Source organism: Nansenia antarctica (genome assembly GCF_963989245.1).
Source record: "Nansenia antarctica genome assembly, chromosome: 6".
Classification (NCBI taxonomy): domain Eukaryota; kingdom Metazoa; phylum Chordata; class Actinopteri; order Argentiniformes; family Microstomatidae; genus Nansenia; species Nansenia antarctica.
The window spans coordinates 16,378,303-16,405,312 of record NC_137676.1 but is presented as its reverse complement, the minus strand read 5'-3'; the positions used below and the strand labels follow the sequence as shown (position 1 = coordinate 16,405,312).

At 48.3% G+C, this 27,010-nt stretch overlaps 2 protein-coding genes across 2 annotated transcripts in view; both read left to right on the top strand.

Moving 5' to 3' along the window:
• The window catches only part of LOC308160335 (serine/threonine-protein kinase WNK2), a gene marked incomplete at both ends in the record, with an annotated part of 54,824 nt that extends 41,527 nt beyond the window's left edge, over window positions 1–13,297 (top strand). The window contains 12 exons of the mRNA XM_080534252.1: window positions 554–605; window positions 1,371–1,469; window positions 2,387–3,234; window positions 4,021–4,078; window positions 4,618–4,673; window positions 5,276–5,922; window positions 7,605–7,834; window positions 8,136–8,384; window positions 9,416–9,514; window positions 11,395–11,439; window positions 12,067–12,374; window positions 12,968–13,297. Of these exons, the coding sequence (XP_080390378.1) occupies window positions 554–605; window positions 1,371–1,469; window positions 2,387–3,234; window positions 4,021–4,078; window positions 4,618–4,673; window positions 5,276–5,922; window positions 7,605–7,834; window positions 8,136–8,384; window positions 9,416–9,514; window positions 11,395–11,439; window positions 12,067–12,374; window positions 12,968–13,297 (3,021 nt within the window). The remainder of the gene's footprint in view (window positions 1–553; window positions 606–1,370; window positions 1,470–2,386; window positions 3,235–4,020; window positions 4,079–4,617; window positions 4,674–5,275; window positions 5,923–7,604; window positions 7,835–8,135; window positions 8,385–9,415; window positions 9,515–11,394; window positions 11,440–12,066; window positions 12,375–12,967) is intronic.
• A 6,278-nt stretch (window positions 13,298–19,575) lies between these two features.
• The window catches only part of brpf1 (bromodomain and PHD finger containing, 1), a gene marked incomplete at both ends in the record, with an annotated part of 18,661 nt that continues 11,226 nt past the window's right edge, over window positions 19,576–27,010 (top strand). The window contains 8 exons of the mRNA XM_080533376.1: window positions 19,576–20,336; window positions 20,646–20,835; window positions 21,197–21,484; window positions 23,310–23,827; window positions 24,220–24,433; window positions 24,846–24,986; window positions 25,200–25,328; window positions 25,557–26,010. Coding sequence (XP_080389502.1) covers window positions 19,576–20,336; window positions 20,646–20,835; window positions 21,197–21,484; window positions 23,310–23,827; window positions 24,220–24,433; window positions 24,846–24,986; window positions 25,200–25,328; window positions 25,557–26,010 — 2,695 coding nt within the window. The remainder of the gene's footprint in view (window positions 20,337–20,645; window positions 20,836–21,196; window positions 21,485–23,309; window positions 23,828–24,219; window positions 24,434–24,845; window positions 24,987–25,199; window positions 25,329–25,556; window positions 26,011–27,010) is intronic.

Below are 27,010 nucleotides of genomic sequence, written 5' to 3'. Positions count from 1 at the left end.
ACTCTTGTGTACTTGGACATGGAGATGTAATAAAAGCAATGGACCTATCGCTAAGCCACGCCCCAAAATAGAAATTGTCCAATCATATCACAGCAAAAGTCACGACAGGCAGAAAACTCAGACAAACAACTCGCTAATATCTGATGGTGAAAAGCTTCTAGACTAAATATTCTTGTCATCTTTAAAAAAAAACATGTCTTACTTGCTGTGGTAAATCAGAAATCAGAAATTTGCCAACTCCCGCCATTGTAAGTCATTGAATGTCATTCAGTCACGGTCAGTCAGTCACTGTCAGTGAAGCGTTGTTTGTTTGTCCGAGTTTTCAAAGGGCGCGTGGCTTAGCGATAGGTCCATTCTGATTAGCTCTATTGTCTAAGTTGTAGGGCTGGTTTCACAGACGAGGCTTAAGCCTAGTCCTGGACTAAATCACACCTTCAATGTAAAATCGACACTGAAGATGCTTTTTAGTCCTGGATTAGGCTTAAGCCTTGTCTGTGAAACCGGCGCATGTTGTTCTATCCCGTCCTGTTCTGACGAGTGTCGCCCTCTGTAGGGCGGGAGGACTGCTACACCCAACTCCCCTCAGCTGGTGTACCAGCAGAACGGTAAGGCTCCAGTCTCTCTGTGACTCAGGGGGGAGGCCGGTGGAGGTAGAAATCAGAGGACGGGCTCATTTGGGAGTCAAGCAATGTGTGTTTGGATGATTGTTCCTCATTCCGTTCCTCCATGCCTTACATGGAGCCCCGTCCTCCGATTTCGACCTCCACCGGCCTCCCCCCTGCTGTGTACCGCGTCTCATCTGTAACCGTGGTCCTCTGTGGCTCAGTTGGTAGAGCGTGGCGCTAACAACATTTAGCTGGGGGGTTCGATTCCTGCTGGGACCATATATACTGACAAATGTATGCGCTTACTGCAATGTAAGTCGCTTTGGGTAAAAGGATCAGCTAAATGGCATATATTAGTAACCCGCAGGCAGTAGATGCATTTCGGAGTACAGCCGTCTCCTTGCGACTGGGGTCAACCTCAAACCCAGCTGATTTCCTGCCTGACTAGATTAGCGTGCTCTGGGGAGCTTATTGTGGTCACGCACGGAGATAGGAGAGGAGAGGACGAATGGGGTTTAATGAGAGATTGGCATCTCTTTCTTTCTCTGTCTTTTGTCTTACGACGTCTACATCTTCACTTTTACAATCTCTCTCCGTCTTTATTCAGATTCAGACCCCCCCCTCTTCTTCTTCTCCTTCTCTCCGTTTTGCTTTCCGTTTCCTTGTACAGTACATCCTCTCTCTCTCTCCCTCCCTCCCTCCCTCTATCCTGGGTGGGATGGTGATGTGTATTTATGAGTGTGTGTCTGTCTCTGTCCTTGGCAGTGCTCCACACTGGCAAGCGCTTGTTCATCATCTGCCCCGTGGCTGAGATGCCCACGCCAGACAGAGAGACCAGTTTATCGGACAACTCTACAACCAAGGGTATGATGCGCACGCACACACACACACACACACACAAACGCGCGCCCACACACACACACACACATGCCTGCCCACACATGCACACACAACCTGCACCACCCACCTACCCACCCACACACAAGGACACACATGTGCGCCCACACACACGCGCACACAACCTGCACAAACACCCCACCCCCCCACATACACACGTCAGTTCCGTACAGCTCTGCAGTGAAATGTAGGCTGTTGTGCGTCTGAGCCGCCGGGGGGTGATGTTATGTAACGCTGCTGCTGCAGCGTCTCCAGGCTATACGGATGAAGGACACACTCTGTGCTCTCACCACACACACACACACACATACATCCCTGAAGGGAAGTGATGACGTAACGCTCCGCCCCCCCCCACAGGACCTCCATCTCCTCAACTCCCCTCCTCTTTTTGTTTTGGCATCCCCTCCTTCTTCCAAGAGTAAAAACAAAACACGGTATAGCAGCTTTCAGTCACGCTGCTGCATGCTCTTGGAACAAACTCCCTGAAGAAATCAAACAGGCCCAAACCCTTAATATTTAAATCTAAGCTAAAAAACCTTCATGTTTTGCACCAGTTATGATTAAACACAAACACTTCTATCAATGTATTTTTTCCATTAACTATTGTCTTTTTAAATGTTTTATCTATTTACTTCTTATATTTGCAATTGTAATTTTAATTTTTTTATACTCCTCTTGCTGTATTTTTAAATAATGTATGTAAAGCACTTTGAATTGCCCCTGTTGTATGAAATGTGCTATACAAATAAACTTGCCTTGCCTTGCCTTCTCCTCTCCTCACCTCTTTGTAACACACTCTCTCTTCCCCTCTCTCTCTCTCTCTCTCTCTCTCTCTCTCTCTCTCTCTCTCTCTCTCTCTCTCTCTCTCTCTCTCTCCTTCCCAGATTCCGAGGGGTGTCCCTCGTCATCCGTTCGGTCCAGCTGCAGCACCCCCCCTCTGTCCGCCTCTGCCACCGCCGCCCCCCCGGCTCCTCCTCCTGTCCTGACCGCCTCGGCTCCTCTGGGGCCTCCAGCCCCGTCTGCCCCCCCCGCCTCCCCCCAGAGCTCGGCCCCCCAGCCTCAGGAGCCCAGCGTGGGCATCGCCAGGGCGCAGCGCGTGCAGCAGCCTCAGCCCTGCGCCACCGTCACGGCCACAAACAACGTCAACCCCCCGACCGCCGCCATCGACCGCCACAACTCCTTCTCCGCGGACGAGCCTTGCGTGGCCGGCGTCGTGTCCATGGTGTCCGACATCCCCTGCTGCCCCATCGCGCCGCCCATGTCCCTGGACGTGAAGGGCGCCGCCGCCCCCTCCTCCCTGACCCACCCGGACGCCAGCCCCGTGGGAGACCCCCCCCCTCCCCTGGGCTCCTCCCACCAGCCGCCGGTCATCTTCCAGCAGCCCTACGCCACGCCCCACTCAGTCCAGCAGGGGACGGTGACCTCCCAGCCCCAGAGCCCGGCCCACCTGGTCCCAGCGGGGGCGGGGGGGTCCCTGCAGCAGCCGGGGTGCTCTGGGGGGGGCGGTGGGGGTCCGGGGGAGTCTGACGGAGAGGGGCCCCCCAGGGTTGAGTTTGTGGACCGGACCATTAAGACTCTGGACGAGAAGCTGAGGAACCTGCTGTACCAGGAGTACGCCCCCACGTCCCAGACGTCCAGCGCCGCCTCGGACCCCCAGGGCTCCAGCACTGACGGGGTCTCTGACAGCCAGACCCCTGCGGAGGGGGGGCTCGCCCGGAAGGGGGAGATGCTGGTATGAAGACACCGGTGTTGTGTGTGTGTGTGTCTGTGTGTGTCTGTGTGTGTCTCTGTGTGTCTGTGTCTGTGTCTGTGTGTGTCTGTGTGTGTGTCTGTGTCTGTGTCTGTGTCTGTGTCTGTGTCTGTGTGTGTGTGTGTGTGTGTGTGTGTGTGTGCATCATGCATCCGAGTCTGGGAAGCAGTGTTCCGATATTCTGATATGGGCAGCATCTGATCTGATAGCACTGTCATTGAGCCCCGGTGGGGTATTGATTGAGCCATTGACTGTAGTCACTGCTGCTCAGTGAGACTGCTACTGCAGTTAGAAAGACAGAGAGAGGGAGTACAGCTGAGTGTGCTGAACAAAATACTCCACTAGACCCTGCTGCTTTAACACTGATAGGCCCTGACACACGTGTGTGTGTGTGTGTGTGTGTGTGTGTGTGTGTGTGTGTGTGTGTGTGTGTGTGTGTGTGTGTGTGTGTGTGTGTGTGGTGGGGGACGACGACGACATGTCCAGACAGGGGTCAGGAGGATACTGGCTAGACTGCACGACCTTGTCTGGTTCACACGCTGTCACACTAATGGACCATTTCACTGTGCTGCTTTATCTCTCTCTCTCTCTCTTTCTCTCTCTCTCTCTTTCTCTCTCTCTCTCTCTCTCTCTCTCTGTCTCTCTCTGTGTCTCTCTCTCTCTCTCTCCTTCTCTCTCTCTCTCTCTCTCTGTGTGTCTGTCTCTCTCTGTCTCTCTCTCTCTCTCTGTCTCTCTCTGTCTCTCTCTCTCTCTCTCTCTCTCTCTCAGCCTCAGATCCCTGAGCGTGCCGACAGTCTAGGTACCCAGACTGACTCTGCAGCGGCAGGTAAGTCCCGTAAGGCAGAACACAGAGTGAATCTTTATTATCCACGAGGGGCAATACAAAACACAATAACGACGGTACGTCCTGAAATACCCAAACACAAAATACATATCCAACATAGGACACGTCACCAAACAGTGATGCTCCCATTTGAATGTACCTCTGATGACCCGTGTCCCTGTTACTGAGTGTCCTCTAACGCCCCTCTGTTCCTCTCTGAACACAATGATATCTGTACATCCTGAAATACCCATACATACCTATACACATACCTATATACTGAGTGTATATCTCTACAACCATACTGAGTGTATATCTCTACAACCATACTGAGTGTATATCTCTACAACCATACTGAGTGTATATCTCTACAACCATACTGAGTGTATATCTCTACAACCATACTGAGTGTATATCTCTACAACCATACTGAGTGTATATCTCTACAACCATACTGAGTGTATATCTCTACAACCATACTGAGTGTATATCTCTACAACCACACTGAGTGTACTGTAACCTCGGTCTGTTCCTCTCTGAAGCCTCTAACAGGATGTTGAACCAGGGTGAAGTAGTGGGCGGCTCCAGACACTTCCAGGTAACGTTCTACTCTCCCTGCTCTTACTTCATCACGGCTCAAACGCTCTTGAAATGCTCCAAATCGAATAAGCCAAAAATATTGAACTTTGATTTTTTTTGGTATTCGATTAATCGCAGTGAAATTCATATCATCCCATCTTCAGGCTACAACTTAACTGTCCCTCCTAAGACCTCATCATCCCCTCTACCCAACTGTACAGTTTCTCTACTGTAAATAATTACAAAATAATAAAATAAATAAAAAATCCTAATTCTTCCTTCTTCTTGCATTACGACTGCCAATGGCCTCTGGCCCTAGCATAGATGACTTTTTCTGGCTTTGACTGACGGATCAAGGATTCACTTACAACAAATACATTTGTCTCAAGCGTGTCGCTTTGGATAAAGGAGTCTGCTAAATGCTGAAAATGTGATGTAAAATGTTTGTCTTTTCGATTTTAATTAAATGATTAACAATGCGATTCAGTCGGACTAGGAATTATCCAATTCAATCCATTTCAAATTTGATTGGATCGAATTGTAATCGGTCCTGTTCTTGGCCTTTAGGACGGAGTGAAAGCAGAGATGCTCAGCTGACTGTGTCTTCCTCCGTCTCTCCAGATCGTCCCCACTCCTCCTGACGTCATCCGCCGTCTGGAGAAGAGCAGGAAAGGCTGCGGCTCCCCGGCGCCCTCTAGTGGCTCGGGGGGGTCTCGCCCCGCGGCGGAGGGCCGTGGCGGGAGGGAGCAGGGCTGCGTGGCCGTGGGCAGGTTCTCCGTGACGACCGCCGCCGATGCGGGGGCCGACGGCGCCCCCAAACCCCACGGCGGCAGTAACCGCTACTCTGCCCCCCCGGACGTCTACGAGGAGACCCCCACCACCAGCCCCGACATGACCCCCACCCACATCCCCCGGGCTCAGAGCGTCGACACCCCCGCCACACACTACTCCTCCTTCCATCTGTACTCCGACTCGGGGGAGGAGGACAGCAGCAGTCTGGCTCCCCCCCCGGCCCACCCGCCCCCCCACGGCCTCTCGGAGCATAGTGGGAGCGACCTCATGAAGAGGGCGGTGGCCTTCTTGCGGCGGTCGGGCCGCAGCAGTAGCGTGCAGAGCTCCGACTCGCCGAGCCGCCAGCCCGTGGTGGCCAACGGCCACGCCCCTTCGCCGTCCAGCGGCCACGCCCACTCGTCGTACGTCAGCAGCGACAACGATTCGGAGTTTGAGGACGCAGACATGAGGAAGGAGCTGCAGAGGCTCAGAGAGAAGTAGGGACACACACATGCACACATTTTAATCATTTATTTATGTCCACATAGAGACAAGTATACAGGGACACAAATACTGAAGGCACAGATGGGATGCATTCACAAACAGACATGGACAATGTCTTTCACATACAACAGGACAAGACTCACGGGTACAAGTAACACCGTCTCCGCCATATATGGCGGCTGCCAATAATCGCAGAGACAGAGCAATACTTGCTGAGCCTTTTTGCTTCTCCCTTGGACATTCCCAGTAGACGTAGTCCTCTGACAACCAATCTGTGCACATGTCCAAGGCTGCCAAATATAAAGACTAATAGCGTACACCTATAGCCTAGCTCTGAGATGGTATCTACAAGCTGCTGGTATTTCATGACCTTAGTCATGAAGGCTTCCTCTAGGCTTATATCAAAGGTGCACGCTACCTCTAATACAGACACCTCTCTGGACTCTTCATTAACAACAATAACATCTGGTGTGTTAGCAGACAACTGTGAAAAGTGACATTGGTCATTACAGAAATTGAACATAGATGCATTGACACAAGCATGTGTATACATTTTCACTGTGACTGGGAAGTGGAGTGATATGTCCTTTACTATAAGGCTCACAATTCTGTCATGACGTGCTATATACATTCCTTTGTAAACATAACAGCCATTCAAGATATGTGATAGTGTTTCTGTAACCTGTTCTGTGGTGTGGTGCAAGCAATGAGGAACCTGAGTGGAAGGAAACCAAATAGAGAGGTTGAGTCTGGTAGGAAGGACTTGTAATCTGGCCTTGGTTGTGAATATGACAATGTCCTCATCGAGTGCAGTGTTTTTTAGAAAAGAGTGGGAAACAGAGTGATCAGCTGTGGGAAGACATGCCAGTTTTCCCTGGAGTTTCAGACCAGTCCAGTGTTGTTGTTGTTGATGTTGATGAAGGTCCATGAGAGTCCGTCTGGCCCCTCTAGATGTTAGCTGGTGGCTCTGTCCAGCAAAGGAGGCTGTTGCCCTGACCTGTGTGAGAGGGTCAGATATACAGTTCTCTGAGACCCGAACAGTCTCAGAGTCAGACCGCACCCACTCCAGGGACACCCCGGCTCGGACACAGAGGTCATTCAGGTCTGGCCAATCAGACCAAACTCCAAAACCAGCGGAATGAGTGTCCAATTTTCCACTGGGTTTCCTCTTGAACCCAAGGAAGTGGGGCTCACACACACACACACACACACACAAACACTGGGTGAAAGCCAGCCCTATGAAATGCACCATACCACCGCAGCGAACACTGCCACGAGTCGTATTGATAACCGTGAATTTTGTTTGTTGCTCATAAAACACTTCACAGAGTTCACTGCTCATTATTGACCTTTTAAAAACCATACCAGCCAATATAAATGGCAGTTTCTCTCCCGTCTAAAATGAGAGAAATGGCATACATTTCCTTTTATCGTGCTCATTAATATCTCTCGCTGGCTCCCTCTCCCTCTGCCTCTCTCTCCCTCTGCCTCTCTCTCTCTCTCTCTCTCTGCCTCCCTCTCTCTCTCTGCCTCCCTCTCTCTCTCTCTCCCTCTCTCTCTCTCTGCCTCTCTCTCTCTCTCTGCCTCTCTCTCTCTCTGCCTCTCTCTCCTCTCTCTCTCTCTCTCTCTCCCCCTGCCTCTCTCTCTCTCTCTCTCTCTCTCGGTTCCTCCACAGACACATGAAGGAGATCTCTGAGCTGCAGTCGTTCCAGAGAGGGGAGATCGAGGGTCTGTACAAGGATCTGGGTAAAAGCCTGCCCCCCAGTGTGGGCCTGCTGCACGCAGCGCCCCCTAGTGGGCGCAGGCGCAGGGCCAGCAAGCACAAGCTGAAGGCTGGCAAGCTGCTCAACCCCCTGGTGCAGCAGCTCAAAAACAACCTCAACGCCTCGGCCGGTGAGAGGAAAGGTGTGTGGGTGGGTGTGAGGGAGAGAGAGGAGGGAAGTGTGTTGTGGTGTGTGTGTGTGTGTGTGTGTGTGTGTGTGTGTGTGTGTGTGTGTGTTTGCGCGTGAAGGGAAGGAGAGAAAAGCGAGCGAGTGGGATGCAAAGCGAGTGCGGAAAAAAAGACGGAATCATGTCCGAGACTCTTGAGGGAAGAGGCGTGGGAGTGCGTGAGGATTCAGAATGACTCATTGTTTCGTTCCGACTGACTCACCCCTCCATCCCTCCCTCCCTCCCTCCATCCCTCCCTCCGCCCTGTGTGCTGAAGGTGAGAGCACGGCCAGCTCGTCTAGTTCTCCGGCCAAAAGCTCGGTGCTGTCGGACGGCTCGGCCCGCTCCAGCGGCGGCAGCAGCACCACCAGTACCAGCAGCACTCTGCCCAGGACCGCTGCGACCGCCCACCCAGACCCGGTCCAGACCAAGCAGCCCTGCTCCCTCAAGGGCTCTCTCTCCACAGACAGCATCTACACTGGTCTCCACGGCGACGGCGCGGCCACCCACGCAGGCCCTGGCCAAGGTACATACACACACACACACACACACGTAGTCTTAATTCTTAACTTCCTCTAGGCTTATGACTGCCAATGGCTGCTGGCCTGAGCATAGATTACTTTTTCTTGCTATGACTGACTGATGGATTAGATGATTCGCTTACATACTTAGTCAAATGTAAGACGCTTTGGATAAAGGCGTCTGCTAAATGCCAAAGATGTAAATGTAGATGCATGCACAGATGGGACATTTTATCTACACAGACAGGAATACATATACCTTTTTCATACCAATTTCTGTATGCATGCTACACACTATTCGGTAGGTTTGTGTGTAGTTCCCGAAAAGCACAAACACAATCACTCAAACACAAACACACACTCAAAACGCATCATCGATTTGTACTCTGACCGTTGCCCAACACCAAGAGCCTAGCGTAATCCCCTAAGCTCTCTAATATTCCAAACCCATGACCTAAATAAACTCATTAGTCAAAGGCCAGAGTCACAACAACACGGGGACTTTTCAGGAATGATTTGTAGAGAAAATCAGCCGAAACCAAAACGGGTGTATGATGTTTTACAGACAACTGTACACTGGGGCGTGCTGCATCCTCTAATATCTCTCAACACGTCACCACGTCACTGTATGACACGGGATGTCAGGAGAAGTTGCCTTTAAAGACGCCCCCTGTGTACTATTACTTGTTCTGTAAAGCATTTTGTAACTGTGTTTTGAAAAAGTGCTATACAAATAAAGTGTATTATTATATTGTTGTTATTAAATGCATGGGGTTTGTGTACCGGTAACTCCTCCTGATGGGGGGGGGGGGGAGGGAGGGGTGGCTGGTCTTGGAGCAGTGCTTAGTGACAACTTCCCCTGTGGGGAAATAATGAGGTGTATGTCTCCCCTGGTTTGAGTCCATCTGTCTGCCCTGTACTGGGGGCTGTTAGTGGTGGGAGTTTCTCATTCTCAGTCTCTGTCCTCTTTCACAGAAGTATCTCTCTCTCTCTCTTGTTTCTTCTCTTCTTCCCTCTTTTATATTCATTTTTACAGGCTGGACGGTTTATCACCAAACGTCAGAGAGAGTGACCTATAAATCTAGTAGCAAACCGCGCACTAGATTCCTCAGTGGACCCATGTCTCTGTCCATCTGTTTGTATTTGTTCTTTTTCTACTTTTCTTCACCCACCTCCACACCCCCCCTCCCCCTCCCCCTCCCCCCTCTCCTCCTCTCTTCTTTATTCCACCTCTCCTCTGTCCACCTGTTCGCTCAACCAGACTGTTTTATTCAGACTCTTCCTCCCTCCCTCCCTCACTGTCCCCTGCCCTTGACAGAAGCATACATCCGTCATTTTGTGTTCCTCCTCATAGCTCCCAACCCCCCCCCCCCTACCCCTGACCTCGAAGTTTGTGTTTTCTGGAATTAGATACAAATCATTAGTCCCTCCATACAAACGCTTTGTGCACTGCTGCTGGCTTTTACCTAACAAAACAGACTCCAAAAGCATACTCTATGTGTTAGAGCTCGCCTTTTCCAAACATGGGCATGGCTAGAGATTCGGACCGTGTGTGTGTGTGTGTGTGTGTGTGTGTGTGTGTGTGTGTGTGTGTGTGAGAGCGCGCGCGCCAAAGCCTTTGTATCATAACGTGCGTGTGTCTGTGTGTGTGTGTTTTCATTCACTCACTTCCTTAATTGTGTATCGCGTCTCAAGTCGAGGCGCGTCGGCCAAGTCTGCGACCCCCTCTGTATCCCAACACAAAGCCCCCCGCCACCCCCCCCACCACCACCACCACCCCCACCCCCCCTCCCAGATATAGGCCCGGTCTAGAGGAGGGCTCTCTCTCTGTCTCATGTTTGGAGGAGGACATGCATGGTGCAGGCGGGAGGCAGGGGCACTGATGGAGACTTGCTCCTGCAAAAGGGCTGTATCATCAATATTTCTTCCTCCTCTTCCTCCTCCTCCTCCTCCTCCTTCTCTCTCCTGCTTTCCCTGCATGTAAAGAAGTGCTGACTGATGTGCTCCGGCTAGCGTCTCTGTGCTCTTCGGTTTGTGTTTTGGTTCCTTCTTTTTGTTTATGTTTCACAGGCGTTTTAGCGTACTGACTAGCACTGTCGTGTCAGCCGTGTTTAAAAGCAGCTTCAGGGGAGTCTTAGCCCCCCCCCCCCCCCCCTGTGAACAGCATGAAGGATTTGTAATCAGGACCTCCCGGCAACCAATGACGACGAGCGTTCAATAGCTCAGTTTGGAGGACTGTAGGTTCAACCAATGAGCCTTTTAAATGGCCAAGCTGGAGCACCAAGACATTGCGTAATTATACTGAAATCAAGCCATTTTTTTTCCAGGACCACTTCCTCTTTGTGATAATGATTTCTCTATTGTCTGAGAACAACATAGCCTAATACTCTTAAAATAAAATAAATCAAGTCTGAAACATTTCCGCTGCAACGCTGAGCATGCCAACCGCCAAGCGGCTTTAAAAGAAAGCCCTGAGACGTAAACGTCGACTAGATGAAAGGGTTCCGAGGAACATAGGAAGGGAAGAGAAGGTCACGACCTTTGACCTGCCCCCACCTTACTGTGGACCAGTCTTCTCCAAACCCTGCAACCCTGCCAGGGGCTCAGGCGTCTGTTTCTGTTCTAAATAATATACGCCATTTTAGCTGAAGCTTTTTATCCAAAGCGACTTCCATTGCAGCGAGTGCATACATTTTTCAGTATATCTGGTCCCAGCGGGAACCTGCTCTAGGCCTTGTCTGTCTGTCCCATTATTTGATTTTTGTCCTCACCCCTTTTTTGTTACCTTTTCTATAGACCGCACAAGAGGGCCTAGTCCCACCCCCCTCCCCATTTCTTCTACTCACTGATTTTTAAACCCCCTTCTCCTCCCTGTCCTCTCTCTCTCTCTCTCTCTCCTTCCCTGACTGATTTGATAGCTGTGTGTGGCTTTGAAGCAGCTTGTCCACAGACCTGTGGTGTGCAGTGTGTCCCGGCCTAACTGTCTCTGTCTTGTGCTGTTTTACCTTTTTATAGGGTCCACTCTGAAACGACTATGTCTAGGCAAAGAGCGCAGTAGTAGTAAATATCTCATTTACTTTCTTCTTTATCTGTCTTTGCTACTTTTTTTTTTTTTCTCTCTCTCTCTCTCTCTCTCTCTTCTGTTGGCATGGACAAGTTTTTTTTTTCTTTATTCACTTGTTGTTTTTGGCACCCAGTTTTGTTCGAAATGTTTGGGTACGTGTTGCACATGGAGTGTGAGTCACCTCATAATTGATATGATTTTGGATTCGGTTTTGTAGTGCATGGCGTTGTTTGGGCTAAATGTCTTTGAATGCTGGGTAATGTGTCTCTTGTGTTTCGTATCAGATTAAATTGTTTCCGTTTTGTCTATTGGCTGAGGTGGTGGGTGGGGTTCAACATGGCGGGGGGGGCTGAAATCCTTTGGCTGCTAGGTTTGAGAACCCACTCGTTTGCTGACACTAAAATAGTCACATTTCTGGGGGGGGGTTTGTTAAGTGAAACACAATGAAGCCTTTTCATGCTAAATAGTAGCTGACCTGCTTCTGACCCATTTCTGCAAAAGATCAGGCTGCTATGCCGGCCGATGGTTGTTGACCTCTCATAGATCACTAGGCCTTACAGCAGCCAATCGATTCCCTCGGAGGCGTGTAACCAGGCAGAGTTTAAGAGCTGTCTGTCTTCCAGGGTCCTCCCACGGCGCCAGCGCAGCGCAGACAGCGGCGACCGCCAGTCAGCAACAGCCGCCACCTGCCGTGGCCGCGCCCTTGCCTTCTCCTCAGCCAATCATGGGGGGGCTTGCTCAGGTCCAGACCAACAACAGCAACAACAAGAAGGGCACCTTCACGGACAACATGCACAAGCTGGTAGATGATTGGACCAAGGAGACGCTTGCGGCCCACCAGCCGCGGCCCTCCCTGAACCAGATCAAACAGCAGACACGCAGGCAGGACCTGGAGGGCAGAGCCAGGCCACAGGGGGGCGCCACCCGGGAGGTAACAATGAATGAAACCCAGTGATTTAGATTAGATTCAACTGTATTGTCATTGCAGAGTACAAGTACCAGACAACGAAAAGCAGTTCAGCATCTAACCAGAAGTGCAAATAGTGATATAAAAACATGATATAAAACATGATACAAAACAAATTACAATGATAGTGATGGGTACAGTATGGCAAGTATGGTAGTTCAGAGGTATATACAGTTATGAGCTATGTACAGTTAAGGTAGCTTATGTGTAGAGTAGGTAATAATTGATTTTATTTTTATTTATTTTTACAGATGTATAAAGGAGACTATATCAAAGAGGTAGGTGCTATGTGCAATAATGCGCTATGTGCAAAGGTAGTATTGTAAACGGCAGTAGTGCAAAGGGTAAAGAATGATCACATTGACCAGGGGTGAGCAAACCAGCAGTAGTGTTGTTCCTATTGAGTGAAAGGAGATCACAGCGATTTCAAGGCAGTACTAAAATGGCAATTTGGCATCGTTGTCAGATATCGCAGTAGGAACTGATGAGGAATTATCCTTACATAAGCATGTGAACCATATACCCAATCTAAAACGTCCCCCTCTCGTTTGGTACAGGTGAGATTACCCATTCCTCCAAACAAGTTCCAGCTGCCCCTGTCCTGCCCGCTGACCGCCGCTCTAGGTCCGGCCATGCCCGCCGCCCTGGGGGCCAACCCCTCTATTCTCCAGCCTGGGTACCTCGTGCCAGCCGCCCCCTACGGAAGCGTGGCCCCTGGTCCCCTGTACCCCCAGCCGTGGCATGGCATGCCCAGCCCGGTGGGCTCCATGGGGGTGCTCGGGGCTGCGGGAGTGCTGCCCTTCTCCACCATGGCCAACCCCGGGGTCCAGGCCTACCCCCTAGCGCTGCATAGCCCTGAGCCCGGCCCCCACAGCAGGACTACCTAATGTGATCACCCCCTCCCCTCCCTGTCCCACGACATGGAACTCTCACTCTCCAGGGTCGGCCCAGCCACCCGTCTTCTCCAGTGTTCCTGCAGCCCTTGCCTGTTCTGGCGCTGTGGTCAGCTGCTTTGTTCAAGAGCAACACTTGTGTACATAACCTGTAACTTGTAAATATCCAGTGTGCGTGTCGATATCCTTTATACAGGCACCTGTTGTTTCCTGTGTGCGTGCGTGTGCGTGTGTGTGTGTGTGTGCGCGTGTGTGCGAGTACAGTATACATGTTCAGTAAGTGTGTATGAGGTACCTAATGCTTTTTGGCTTTGGTCTTGGTTAACTCCACAGCCAGTGATTATAAAGTCAGCGGTCACCACGAGACGTTTCACCAAAATCCTTCATTACCAATAAGCCCCTAATTGTTTTCAGATCGATTTCCCGCCGTTCATGCTAGTTAGTTTTTGTGTCGACCTTTAAAAACACGACATTTAGAATCCAACCCTACGACGGTTTGAGACGACAGGGACGGGAGACTCGTACGTAAAGGTGAAGTTCTCAGAAGGAGTGCAGTGCCTTGAACATCGCTTTTTTTTCTGTGGAAAGGAAGCATGTCCGCATCCGAGACATTTTATTTCACGGTGGCTTGAGTGCTGCTTTCGTTTTTAATGCATCGCAGACACTTTCTTTTTGTCGTTTTTTTTCCGTTTTGTTTCCGTCAGTTTACATTTGAATGCCCTTGTAGCACTGCACTATTAACACAGTATATGCTCTTATTTAATTAATAAAATCTTGTGTTTTTAAATCCTTGTTTACTCTTCCCCCTCCCCCTGTGACGGATAGAACGCCAGGTGATATGTACAGTTGCCTTGTGGGAACGGACATGTTCATGTCAGGTTGATGGAGGACAAAAACTAAAACTACAGACTCGTTCAGTCTATCCAGGTCGTTTGGTTTATCCAGGTTGTTTGGTTGTCGGGTACAGCCTCTTGTTGCTATAACAACTAGAGAGGAGCGGGTAGTGGTTGTTGGGTGTGTTTTCAGAGGGAAGCCAGTAGTGTCCAGAGCCATATACTGGACACGTGTCTCTTCATATGACTCTGGTAGTTGTCCAGTTCAGAATGTAGCAGTATATGTGAGAGGCAGGTTTGCCGCGCGAGACTAAAAAGTGCAATTTCACCCATCCACAAAGCTTTCCTAGTGGCCTTGCCACACGCCTTACCCAGAAACCTGCAACAGGAGCTATAGCTGCTGCTGTTGCTGTTTTTAGTTCCATGTAAGTTACAAATCACAAAGAAGAAAAACACTTATTGCATTTACAGCCGTTAAAATCGTTTTTGTTCTGGAGCATATCTTGGCTCCCCTATTGTTGAGCACAGTTGTGATTTTATTTTTGTGTGTGCAATCACCTGTTGTTGTTATTATTAATTACACTCTAAAGTGTTGTCCTTATTTTGTATGTGTCCAAGCTTGATTTTGATGCTGCTACTGTCTGTGTAGGGGGGGTGGACCCACTGTAGTTTGTAGACGGGCGTTGAGAGGGTGTGTGTGTGTGTTAATGCTATACACACATTATTTTACGCACAAGATGATACTGTGGGGTTACCCCAACAATAAAAACATTTGTCAGAGAATGAGTTTTTTTTTTCCAGTGGTCAAATGGGTCACGTGAAGCAGTGTTATTGCCTTGTTGAAATGATTATATTTTGTATTATTTCCCTGGTTGTTATTGACAAAAGCTTTCCTTTTCTCTGCTTTTGTTTCTATGATTTCTCTGTTCAGTAGAGAACATGCTCGATGCAGATGGATACTTGATTAGGGAGAGTTGCACAACCTGACAAACACACCATACAGAACTTAACTGTCTTGTCTCTCGTCCTCTGGACCGCTGAGAAGCATGGCCTTGCCAACTAGATTTCTCAGATTTTCCACAAAGCAGAGATTTAACATTACAGCCAGTTTGAAATTTCACATCCTCCACCCACATGACTAAAAGGCTGCAGCACTCAAGTCCTGCCAAGCTGTGAATTGTACAGTTTTGTTGTAATTAATATTTGTACATTGTTTGTTTGTTTCACTGTTTGGGGGAGGGGAGTGTGGGGGGGTCGCTTCAGTGTATATTATTCCGTCAATTCAGTTTGAATTGGACTTTTTATAGGATATTATGCAGAGTCTTCTGCTTTGGTAAAAAAAAAATACTTCCAGTAGTAAGAGATTTCTGTTCTCTGTTACTCGTTGTATCTGGTATCTACTACTCCACCTCCCGATCTGTTACGCCTGCTTAGCAGAGGAGGGAATGAACCTGGACTGTGGTGTGTTCATTAGGATGCTGATGTCAGAGCCATAGAAGTGCAGCGATAGAGCAGACACAGTACTTCATCGTGTCAAATAAAGAACTGTCCTGTTCTGTGTGCTACTGAACAACATTGCCCCCTATTGAATATGCTTCTGATTGTCAATGGCTTGCACTAAAGCTCTGTGTGGGATTGCTTCTGCCTGCTGTGTATTCCCCACTGCATTACCTGACCCAACCCAGTCAGCCGCACTCTAATCACAAAGAACTGTACATGTTAAAAGAGAGAAATAAACATTATTTTGTGCTTGATAATGTGTGTCCTTGTTTGGTTTCTGTAACTCTTCCAGGCTGTTTGTACAGATGGTCCCTCCAGCAATCACACACTAACATACACTATATAACACTACAATCACACTATATAACATACAGTACAACCACACTATATAACATACAGTACAATCACACTATATAACACAGTACTATCACACTGTATAACACAGTACAATCACACTATATAACATACAGTACAATCACACTATATAACACAGTACAATCACACTACAATCACACTATATAACACAGTACAATCACACTATATAACACAGTACAATCACACTACAATCACACTATATAACACAGTACAATCACACTATATAACACAGTACAATCACACTACAATCACACTATATAACACAGTACAATCACACTATATAACACAGTACAATCACACTACAATCACACTATATAACATACAGTACAATCACACTATATAACACAGTACAATCACACTACAATCACACTATATAACATACAGTACTATCACACTATATAACACAGTACAATCACACTATATAACACAGTACAATCACACTATATAACATACAGTACTATCACACTATATAACATACAGTACTATCACACTATATAACACAGTACAATCACACTATATAACACAGTACAATCACATATAGTACAATCACACTATATAACATACAGCACAATCACACTATATAACATACAGCACAATCACACTATATAACACAGTACAATCATACTGTATAACATATAGTACAATCACACTATAACATACAATACAATCACACTATATAACACAATACAATCACACTATAACATACAATACAATCACACTATATAACACAGTACAATCACACTATATAACATACAGTACAAACACAGTACTATCACACTATATAACATACAATTAAGTGATAATCATGAAGGTTTCTCTGAGAGAGGTTCGTCCAACAACAGACACATCAGATGTTCTTTCAAATCCTTTGACCACATTTCTATGCAAGGTCCTGATGACGTCAATGTGTTTCAAGTGTTTAAAAGGTTTGCCATAATGTACCTGGATCCAGGGATTGCATAACAGCACAATTACATCCTTAGTTGTCCTCTTTGAATACACAGTAATACAGTAGCAGATCTATTACAGTATGACAGTATTTACAGTAATACAATGGCAACAGTGACTATACATTAGATACAAAATACATATTGTAATCTGACATTGTACAATATGTACACATTGTTTATAGGCTTATTATTACATATAACATTTTACATGTATTACTCTACTCACTGTAGCCTAACACAATGTAAATCACAATGTGTATAATAATGATATTAATATTATTATATAATTATTCGGTTATATTATATTATTAGAGAAATTATAATATAAAGAAATATCTAGATAAAGAATATCTAGATATGTCAAATAATATCACGTTTTCTTTTGCAACACATTTATGCTTGCTTGTATGCTGTAAGTGAGGCGTACATTTCATATAATTTAGCATGTACAACAAGTTGCAAAAGGTTATGCTTCTGATGCCAAGACGAAATATTATGCATATTCATCAAATAATCAATTCCAAGCCTATCAGACACGTGTACTCTGATCTGTCATTTTCATATTCAAATTTATGGCGCAAACCATTTTAATTCACGTTTCAGCAGTGGCAGATTCGTTTATTGCATGAATAAATATATAGCAACGTATTATACAATATTATAGTATTGATGTTTTCATAATAAATCCACAGCTATACACGCTACTATTTCATGATTATGTTCGTCTTTGCACGTCCTGAGCATATTGATCTAGATATGTATTGTACATTGTGAATCCGATCGTTAGTTTCGCCATGCAGAAAAATAACAACAAAAGGGGTGGAATTAAATACACTGGCTAAAACGTGAGGCCACTTAACTATGCTCTTATTGAGTGTTGTATGAAATCATCTTAGGGAAATAACAAAAATGGTTCTAATCGAAAATAAGGTATTTTTTCAACAGAAAAAGACAGAAATAGATGCTTCTCTATTTGACGAAAGTGCTCACACGCGCGGCTATGGCGTACAGCACCAGTGGCTGCCCCCTTTTGTTCGCTGGAGTTCCTGAATTATTCCCATCACAATGAAATCACAGGGATAATGTGATATTTTTAAAACAATTCAACCCACGATTCCCGTGATAAGATTTGCTATTATACGATTTTCTAAGTTGATCTGCAATCGTCCTATTTACCGACCTGGTATGATAGATTTTGCAGCACGCAAGCTTGAGGAGCCGTGAGTAGTAAGTGTTTATTAATTCAGATCTACATGGGCTGTGTATGTGTGATGTGTACACACACAATAATGTCACACTTGAAACGTATATGCTCTTTGATCACTGTGATCATTGTACTCGTTCTAGCATCTGTGTTACCCTGCATGTTCATGCAACATTCATGAGATGTTGCAAATGGTAACCTAGGAAGATCAAGCATTCTGAATGTGTTATCATGCCACATTAAGGATGATCTATTTATTTATCAATATACACTGAGCTTCAGTCGTTGACTGAGCACATTGTAAATGTTATCGTTGCTTTGTTTTCATAACATCGCAATAGCTAAGTTCCCATCATCTCGCGTTCGATTGTCATGTTGGAGTGTGTGATTGTCAGGGTGAGGTCCCAAACATTGTGGAGGGAAACATTGTAGCAGGCAGAGTGATGAGCCCGTGTGGAGCTGGGGTAACAATGTATCGATTCGCGGGCTGTTGACACCCGTAGTAAGATCGGAACAGACGTTTCCAAGTCAGTCCTGTATCCAAACTATTTCATTCAAGCTGTGTGGGAGGAGGGCCACTTGATTGTGCAAAGCTAATCTGGAAACACACATTTGCAGGGGTAGATCTTCAGCACGTGAATGGAACTAAGATGAGTTAATAACGCTCTCAGGAATAGAATGAATTAGACATGTTTCTAAGCTGACGTTCTCCACATGATCATTCAGAACCATCGATCAAGACTCAAAATTAGATATTATCGTCATTAGCTTAACGTTAACCGACGTTATTGGTTGCTTCGGTCAGTCTGTCATGGTATAAATGTGTCTATGCCTAAAAGGAAAGTATATTGATTGTATTGATAGCACTGATTAATCAAACTTTATATTCTTTCCGTTACTATTTGGAAGCCAACATTCCAAACTGTCATCTTTTCAGTTGGCTACCTAGCTATGTTTCTAGCAGTTTATTTACATGATGGCCTGTGTCGTTTTAAGCAACATTCAGGGTTTATTCTTGCTAAAAGGTTGTGTATTGTTAGCTGTATTGGATGTGCATACGTTTGAAATCATAAGCTTTAGTGAACTGCTGAATAAATAACTAGATTACGCATTAAGAGCTACTGTTGCCATGGTAAAATTGACAGCTCTGTAGCCACGTGCATGCTGTTGGCAGGGGTATCTAGTTTCTTTGAAATCAATCAACAAGAACACATTTAGGAAAAACATTTATTATGTTAAGGTTGCAAGGTTGTTTTGAACCTTATAGAGTGAATTTTATATTGTCAAAGATGGTTGAAACGCCAAGGCCGCTCAACTGGTGTTTTTCATCAGTTTATTTCATCCCTCTTCCTCTCTGCGTTCCAGATGTAAGCTTGAACAGCTCCTGTCCCAGTAGTGGCCATCGGCACAATGGGGCTGGACTTTGACGTGAAGACTTTCTGCCACAACTTGCGGGCCACTAAGCCACCGTATGAGTGCCCTGTGGAGACCTGCCGCAAGGTCTACAAGAGCTACAGTGGCATTGAGTATCACCTCTACCACTACGACCATGACAACCCCACGCCTGCGCCGGGCATGCCCCAGAAGAAGAGGAAGGGTCGCCCCCCTCGCGTGTCGCTGGCGGGGACCGGGGACGGGGACGGAGGGTCAGGGAAGGGAGGTGGGCCGTGCCTGGGCGGCCAGGGGGGAAACACCCCTGGTAGTCCCAACCGGTCGGAGCGCTCGCACTCCCCGGGCAGGGAGACGATGACTTACGCCCAGGCCCAGCGCATGGTGGAGCTGGAGATCCAGGGCCGCATCCACCGCATCAGCATCTTCGAGAACATCGACGTGGTGTCCGAGGACGACAGCGGGGCAGAGGACCCTCCGTCCTCGGGCGGCGGCGGAGGGGGAGGGGGAGGGGGAGGGGCTTGCAACGGGGGAGACAGCGGGGGAGGAGGGAGCGAGGCGGGGAGCAACAGTAAGGACAGACCGGACACCCCCGCCGCTAACGGGGGGAAGGGGGCGACGCCGAAGTCTGGGAAGCACAAGAGCAAAGAGAAGAAGAAGGAAGGGTCGTCCCACCACCACAGCGCTTCCTCTGGACCGGCGGTTAAACTTCCAGAGGTGGTGTTTAGGGAGCTGGACCAGGAGAGGCCCGAGGCGCCCCCCAGGCCCTGCTCTTACTACAGGTCAGTGGCAGCAGAGGCTGCGTGGAGCATGGAGCTGACGAGAGTCCTCTGTCTGGCCGATCCGTCTGTTGTTTCTCGGTCTGTTATTCTCTATCTGTTCCCCTGCCCTACACACCTATCTGAGGAAGAGCTGATCTCTGTCTCTGCAATTCTTCACTTCTGCATTTTCTCTTGCTCTTTGATTGTGTTTTGTTGTCTCTTTTTTTCCGGTCTCCCTCCCTCCCTCCCTCCCTCCCTCCCTCCCTCCCTCCCTCCCTCCCTCCCTCACTCCCTCCCTCACTCTCTCTTTCTCTCTCTCCCTTCGATCAGGTACATTGATAAGTCAGTGGAGGAGCTGGATGAGGAGGTGGAGTACGACATTGACGAGGAGGACTATATCTGGTTGGATATCATGAACGATAAGCGGCGTAGCGACGGCGTGACGCCCATCCCCCAGGAAGTGTTCGAGTACCTCATGGACCGGCTCGAGAAGGAGTCCTACTTCGAGAGTCACAACAAGGTGAGAGAGTCTCCTCCGCGCTTCTCTTTTTTTAGGTCTTTATTCTATATTTTTTTTAGGTCTAGCTTTATTCCATCCATGTTTCGGCGGGCTGGGAGTGTCCACCCCAATACGGTCTTTTCAAAAGTAATCGTTGGGAGTGCCTGAGTGGCGTAGCTCACATAGGCGCATGCCACGTAATCGGAAGGGTCCCTGGTTCGATTCCAGGCCATCGACCTGTCCTGCATGTCATCCCTCCTCTCTCTCTCACCCATCCTTCCTGTCAATCTCTACTGTTTCTATTCCATGAATCATCCCAATGACCTAAAAACATAAAAAAAGATCGAAATAAATTAAAATTAACCGCTGTCCCGCCCTCCAGACGGACCCGAGCGCCCTGATCGACGAGGACGCCGTCTGCTGCATCTGCAACGACGGCGAGTGTCAGAACAGCAACGTGATCCTGTTCTGCGACATGTGCAACCTGGCAGTGCACCAGGAGTGCTACGGCGTGCCCTACATCCCCGACGGCCAGTGGCTCTGCCGCCGCTGCCTCCAGTCGCCCAGCCGCGCCGTGGACTGCGCCCTCTGCCCCAACAAGGGCGGGGCCTTCAAGCAGACGGACGACGCGCGCTGGGCCCACGTGGTGTGTGCTCTCTGGATCCCAGAGGTGAGGGGCTCAGAGACACCTGCTTCCCACCATAGTGTTTCTCCTGAGACTATCTACTATCCCCATTAAACTGTTCCTCCAGTGTCTATTGCTAAAATAAATAAATCGTCCTACTTCTAGCACGACGACCGCCAATGGCCCCTGGCCTGAGCTAGATTACTTTTCCTGCTACGACCGGGTGGATAGATGATTCGCTTACTTTAGTACTCACTTACAAATGTATTGATTGTACACCTCGCTCCAAATTATTATGCAAATGATATTTTTCTCCGATTTTCCTAAATAGTCGATGCAAATGACAATCAGTATAATTTTCAAGTCATCAACCGTTAGATTATAATTCAAATGTTATTGAACAAACCTCCCAATGATAACAGTATTTCTTTTTTTATTAATAAAAAACTCAAAATGCACTGTTCCAAATGATTATGCACAACAGAGTTTCAAAACATTTGATAGGTTGTAAAGAACTAAAAATGGTAATTTGATGAATTTAGGGTTAGGAGGTCATATTAGGAGGTCATATTTACTGAAATCAAAAGCTATTTCAAACAAAAACATCTTAACAGGTCAAGTTACATGTTAACATAGGACCCCTTCTTTGATATCACCTTCACAATTCTTGCATCCATTGAACTTGTGAGTTTTTGGACAGTTTCTGCTTGAATTTCTTTGCAGGATGCCAGAATAGCCTCCCAGAGCTGCTGTTTTGATGTGAACTGCCTCCCACCCTCATATATATTTTGCTTGAGGATGCTCCAAAGGTTCTCAATAGGGTTGAGGTCAGGGGAAGATGGGGGCCACACCATGAGTTTCTCTCCTTTTATGCCTATAGCAGCCAATGACACAGAGGTATTCTTTGCAGCATGACAGTGGGCTCAGAAATACATGAAGACTAATTTCCAAACAGTCTTGTTTACTGATGAGTGCCGTGCAACCCTGGATGGTCCAGATGGATGGAGTAGTGGATGGTTGGTGGATGGCCACCATGTCCCAACAAGGCTGCGACGTCAGCAAGGAGGTGGCGGAGTCATGTTTTGGGCCGGAAATTCGGAATCATGGGGAGAGAGCTGGTAGGCCCTTTTAAGGTCCCTGAAGGTGTGAAAATGACCTCGGCAAAGTATGTAGAGTTTCTGACTGACCACTTTCTTCCGTGGTACAAAAAGAAGAACCGTGCCTTCCGTAGCATAATCATCTTCATGCATGACAATGCACCATGTCATGCTGCAAAGAATACCTCTGTGTCATTGGCTGCTATAGGCATAAAAGGAGAGAAACTCATGGTGTGGCCCCCATCTTCTGGGGTCCTATGTTAACATGTAACTTGACCTGTTAAGATGTTTTTGTTTGAAATAGCTTTTGATTTCAGTAAATATGACCTCCTAATATGACCTCCTAACCCTAAATTCATCAAATTACCATTTTTAGTTCTTTACAACCTATCAAATGTTTTGAAACTCTGTTGTGCATAATCATTTGGAACAGTGCATTTTGAGTTTTTTATAAAAAAAAAAAAATACTGTTATCATTGGGAGGTTTGTTCAATAAAATTTGAATTATACTCTAACGGTTGATGACTTGAAAATTATACTGATTGTCATTTGCATCGACTATTTAGGAAAATCTGAGAAAAATATCATTTGCATAATAATTTGGAACGAGGTGTAAGTCGCCTTGGAATAAGGCGCCCGCTATGTTTACGAACGGGGGGGGGGGGGGGGGTTGTACGCGTTTCTATGTGTGTGTTCTTCTCTGCTGTCCCGACGATGCCTCTGGTCCTCCTTGTCTGAAAGCGTGAACCTCCTCCTTCCCTCCCTCCTCCCAGGTGTGCTTCGCCAACACGGTCTTCCTGGAGCCCATCGACAGCATCGAGCACATCCCCCCCGCGCGCTGGAAGCTCACCTGCTACATCTGCAAGCAGCGGGGCAGCGGCGCCTGCATCCAGTGTCACAAGGCCAACTGCTACACCGCCTTCCACGTCACCTGCGCCCAGCAGGCCGGCCTGTACATGAAGATGGAGCCCGTCAGGGAGACCAGCGCCAACGGCACCTCCTTCAGCGTCCGCAAGACGGCCTACTGCGACATCCACACGCCCCCGGGCTCGGCGCGCCCCCTGGGGGGGCTTGGAGGGACCAGCATGGGCTCCTCCCACAGCGAGGGGGAGCTGGACGAGGACGACGAGCCCAGCATCGGCCACGACGACGACTCCAAGGGCTGGAGCTCGGAGCGGGCCAAGCGGGCCAAGGCCAAGTCCAGGCTGAAGATGAAGCGGGCCCGGAAGATCCTGGCGGAGAAGAGGGCCGCCGCGCCGGTGGTGTCTGTACCCTGCATACCCCCGCACAGGTACGCAGACACACACACGCACACACATACACACACACACACACACAGACGCGCATAACATGACCACCAACCGGACCACCAAAGATAGCAGATGATGGTCATTGCAAGCTGCACACACCTACCAAGACACACACGCACACACACACACTATCCCACACACACTGTCACACGTACACAACCCAAACCCAAACAAACCAAACTCTCGACTGTGCTACCTCTGCCTTTCCCGTCTTCATCCCGTCCCCCCTGTTGTATATATATCTGTTGTGTAACTGTTGTGTATATATATATCTGTTGTGTAACTGTTGTGTATATATATATATATCTGTTGTGTAACTGTTGTGTATATATATATCTGTTGTGTAACTGTTGTGTATATATATATCTCGCAGGCTCAGCAAGATCACCAACAACCTGACGGTGCCCAGGAAGAGCCAGTTCATGCAGCGTCTGCACAGCTACTGGACCCTGAAGAGGCAGAGCCGCAACGGGGTCCCTCTGCTGCGCCGGCTCCAGACCCACCTGCAGTCGCAGCGCAACACAGAGCAGCTACAACCACCGCAACAGGCGCAGCAGCAGCCGCCGCCGCCGCCGCCGCCACCGCCGCCGCAGCAACAGCAACAACAACAACAGCAGCAGCAGCAGCAACAGCAACAGCAACAGCAACAGACGCTGCAGCAGCAGCAGCAGCAGCAGCAGTCCCCGCCGGTTCCCACGGTAACCACCACTTTGTCCGGGATTGACAAAGCACTAGTGGTAAAGCTATTGATCTATGAAATATATTTTAATTTAAGTGCGCCTGTGTTACTCGGCTAATCTAATCAAGTGTGTGGTGTGTGTGTGTGTGTGTGTGGTGTGTGTGTGGTGTGTGTGTGTGGTGTGTGTGTGTGGTGTGTGTGTGGTGTGTGTGGTGTGTGTGTGGTGTGTGGTGTGTGTGATGTGTGGTGTGGTGTGTGTCTGTGTGTGTGTGTGTGTGTGTGTGTGTGTGTGTGTGTGTGTGTGTGTGTCGGGGCCACAGAGAGGAGACAGGGACAGTGAGGAGAACAACTGGGCTCTGAAGGAGCAGCTGAAGGCGTGGCAGCGGCTCAGACACGACCTGGAGAGAGCCCGGCTCCTGGTGGAGCTCATCCGCAAGAGAGAGAAACTCAAAAGGGAGACGGTGAGACACACACACACACACACACACACACACACACACACATTCCCTTCATGCGGTTACACACACGTGTATATAGACACACACTTCACATCTGTCTGTTTGAGCTGTCAGCAGCTGGGAGCAGTTGCGAGCAGCTGTGTTTGCAGTCTGTCCTGATGTGTGTGTGTGTGTGTGTGTGTGTGTGTGTGTGCGTGCGTGCGTGTGCGTGTTCAGATCAAGGTGCAACAGATGGCGCTAGAGTTGCAGCTGACCCCCTTCCTGGTGCTGCTGAGGAACACACTGGAGCAGCTACAAGACAGAGACACCAGCAACTTCTTCACTGAGCCTGTGCCCCTGGCAGAGGTAATACACACACACACACACACACACACACACACACACACACACACAAACACAAACCACGGCAACTTCTTCAGTTTCGGAGGAACTGACAGTAAAGTCAAAAAGTCCATCTCGCAGGGTTAGGGTTTCGATTTCAGTTCAGTCGATTCAGGAAATAAAACGCATTTACAATTCGACTTCCACCCATTTCGAATTCCTCCCTCCTGACCTCTGTCTCTGTCTCCTCAGGTCCCTGACTACCTGGACCACATCGAGAGACCCATGGACTTCCAGACCATGTGGAACTGCCTGGAGTCTCACCGCTACCTCAGCTTCGAGGCCTTCGAGGCCGACTTCGGCCTCATCGTCAACAACTGCCTCAAGTACAACGCCAAGGACACGGTCTTCTACCGCGCCGCGCTGCGCCTGAGGGAGATGGGCGGCGCCGTCATGCGGACGGCCCGGAGGCAGGCCGAGCGCATCGGCTTCGACTGCGACACGGGCCTGCACCTTCCCCGGGAGCCCAGCCCCGACAGCCAGCGCGACCGGGAGAGGGACCGGGAGAGGGACCGGGAGAGGGACCGGGAGAGAGACCGAGAGAGAGAGCGGGAGAGAGAGCGGGACAGGGACAGGGACAGGGACAGGGACCGGGACCGGGAACGAGAGCGGGACAGAGACAGGCCGCTGTCCTCCAACGAGGAGGGTGAGGGGGACCGGAACGCACCATTCATGACCATGACCTTCTTCCAACCTGTAACCCCATATCACCTAGATATTTAGTCTTTTTTTCTCCCTTTCCTTTCAAATTCTTTCCTTCTCGTTGCTGGTTTTATAGCCAGGGGTGCACATAACTGGTGCGCCAGTGCGCATGCGTCGCCAAAATGCATGCTGCGCGGCAGATCAGCGGCATGAACGCGCTCTTGCGCACCAAAAGCTGGAAGCGCTGGGAGAGGAATTTACTTCCTCAAAATCCAACTGCTGACTGCTGACTGCTGCATCACTGCAAGCCCCACTAAGTAACTATTTGCCGTCCCCTCAGCAATCCATCACAACAGTCGACCGACGACGACCACGGCGACTCCCCTCACGAAAACATTCGGAAAGTATCGTAACTCGTACTTTCATTCCGCATATCGCGTATCGCACGGTTATCACGGTTATCACGCCGCACGTGAAAATTCAGTCCCGAACGACTCGTCGCTAAAAGGAAAAACAACACCAAGGGACTTCACGTTTCTTTTCTCTGAAGCTTTCAAACGTTCAGACGTTTGTTTTACAGCTTCATTATCGCACCTAGACCCCTGACCCAGGGAATATGGTTGGGAATTCTATTAGAAGAAAAAAAAAAAACGTTTTGTTTTATTTTACGTTTTATTTTGATTGTTGCACAATCAAAATAATGAGCTATTTAAAGTGATAGCCTACAACATCCTCTACCATGGTTGAAATTGAGGACAGTATTAACAGCAGTCAAGAGAGCAGTGATGATGATGATGATGATTAAGCTTGTAGCATAAGTAAATGCTTAGACTGTAACTTTTTGTTGAAAAGTTGATTTCAGTGTTTACAGAACAGAGCAGTGCTTAAAGAGATGTCAGTTGATTTCATTGTGTTTAAAGAACAGACATTCAGTTAGTGCTTAAAGAGATGTCAGTTGATTTCATTGTGTTTAAAGGAGTCTGACAGACTTTCATGCTTAAAGA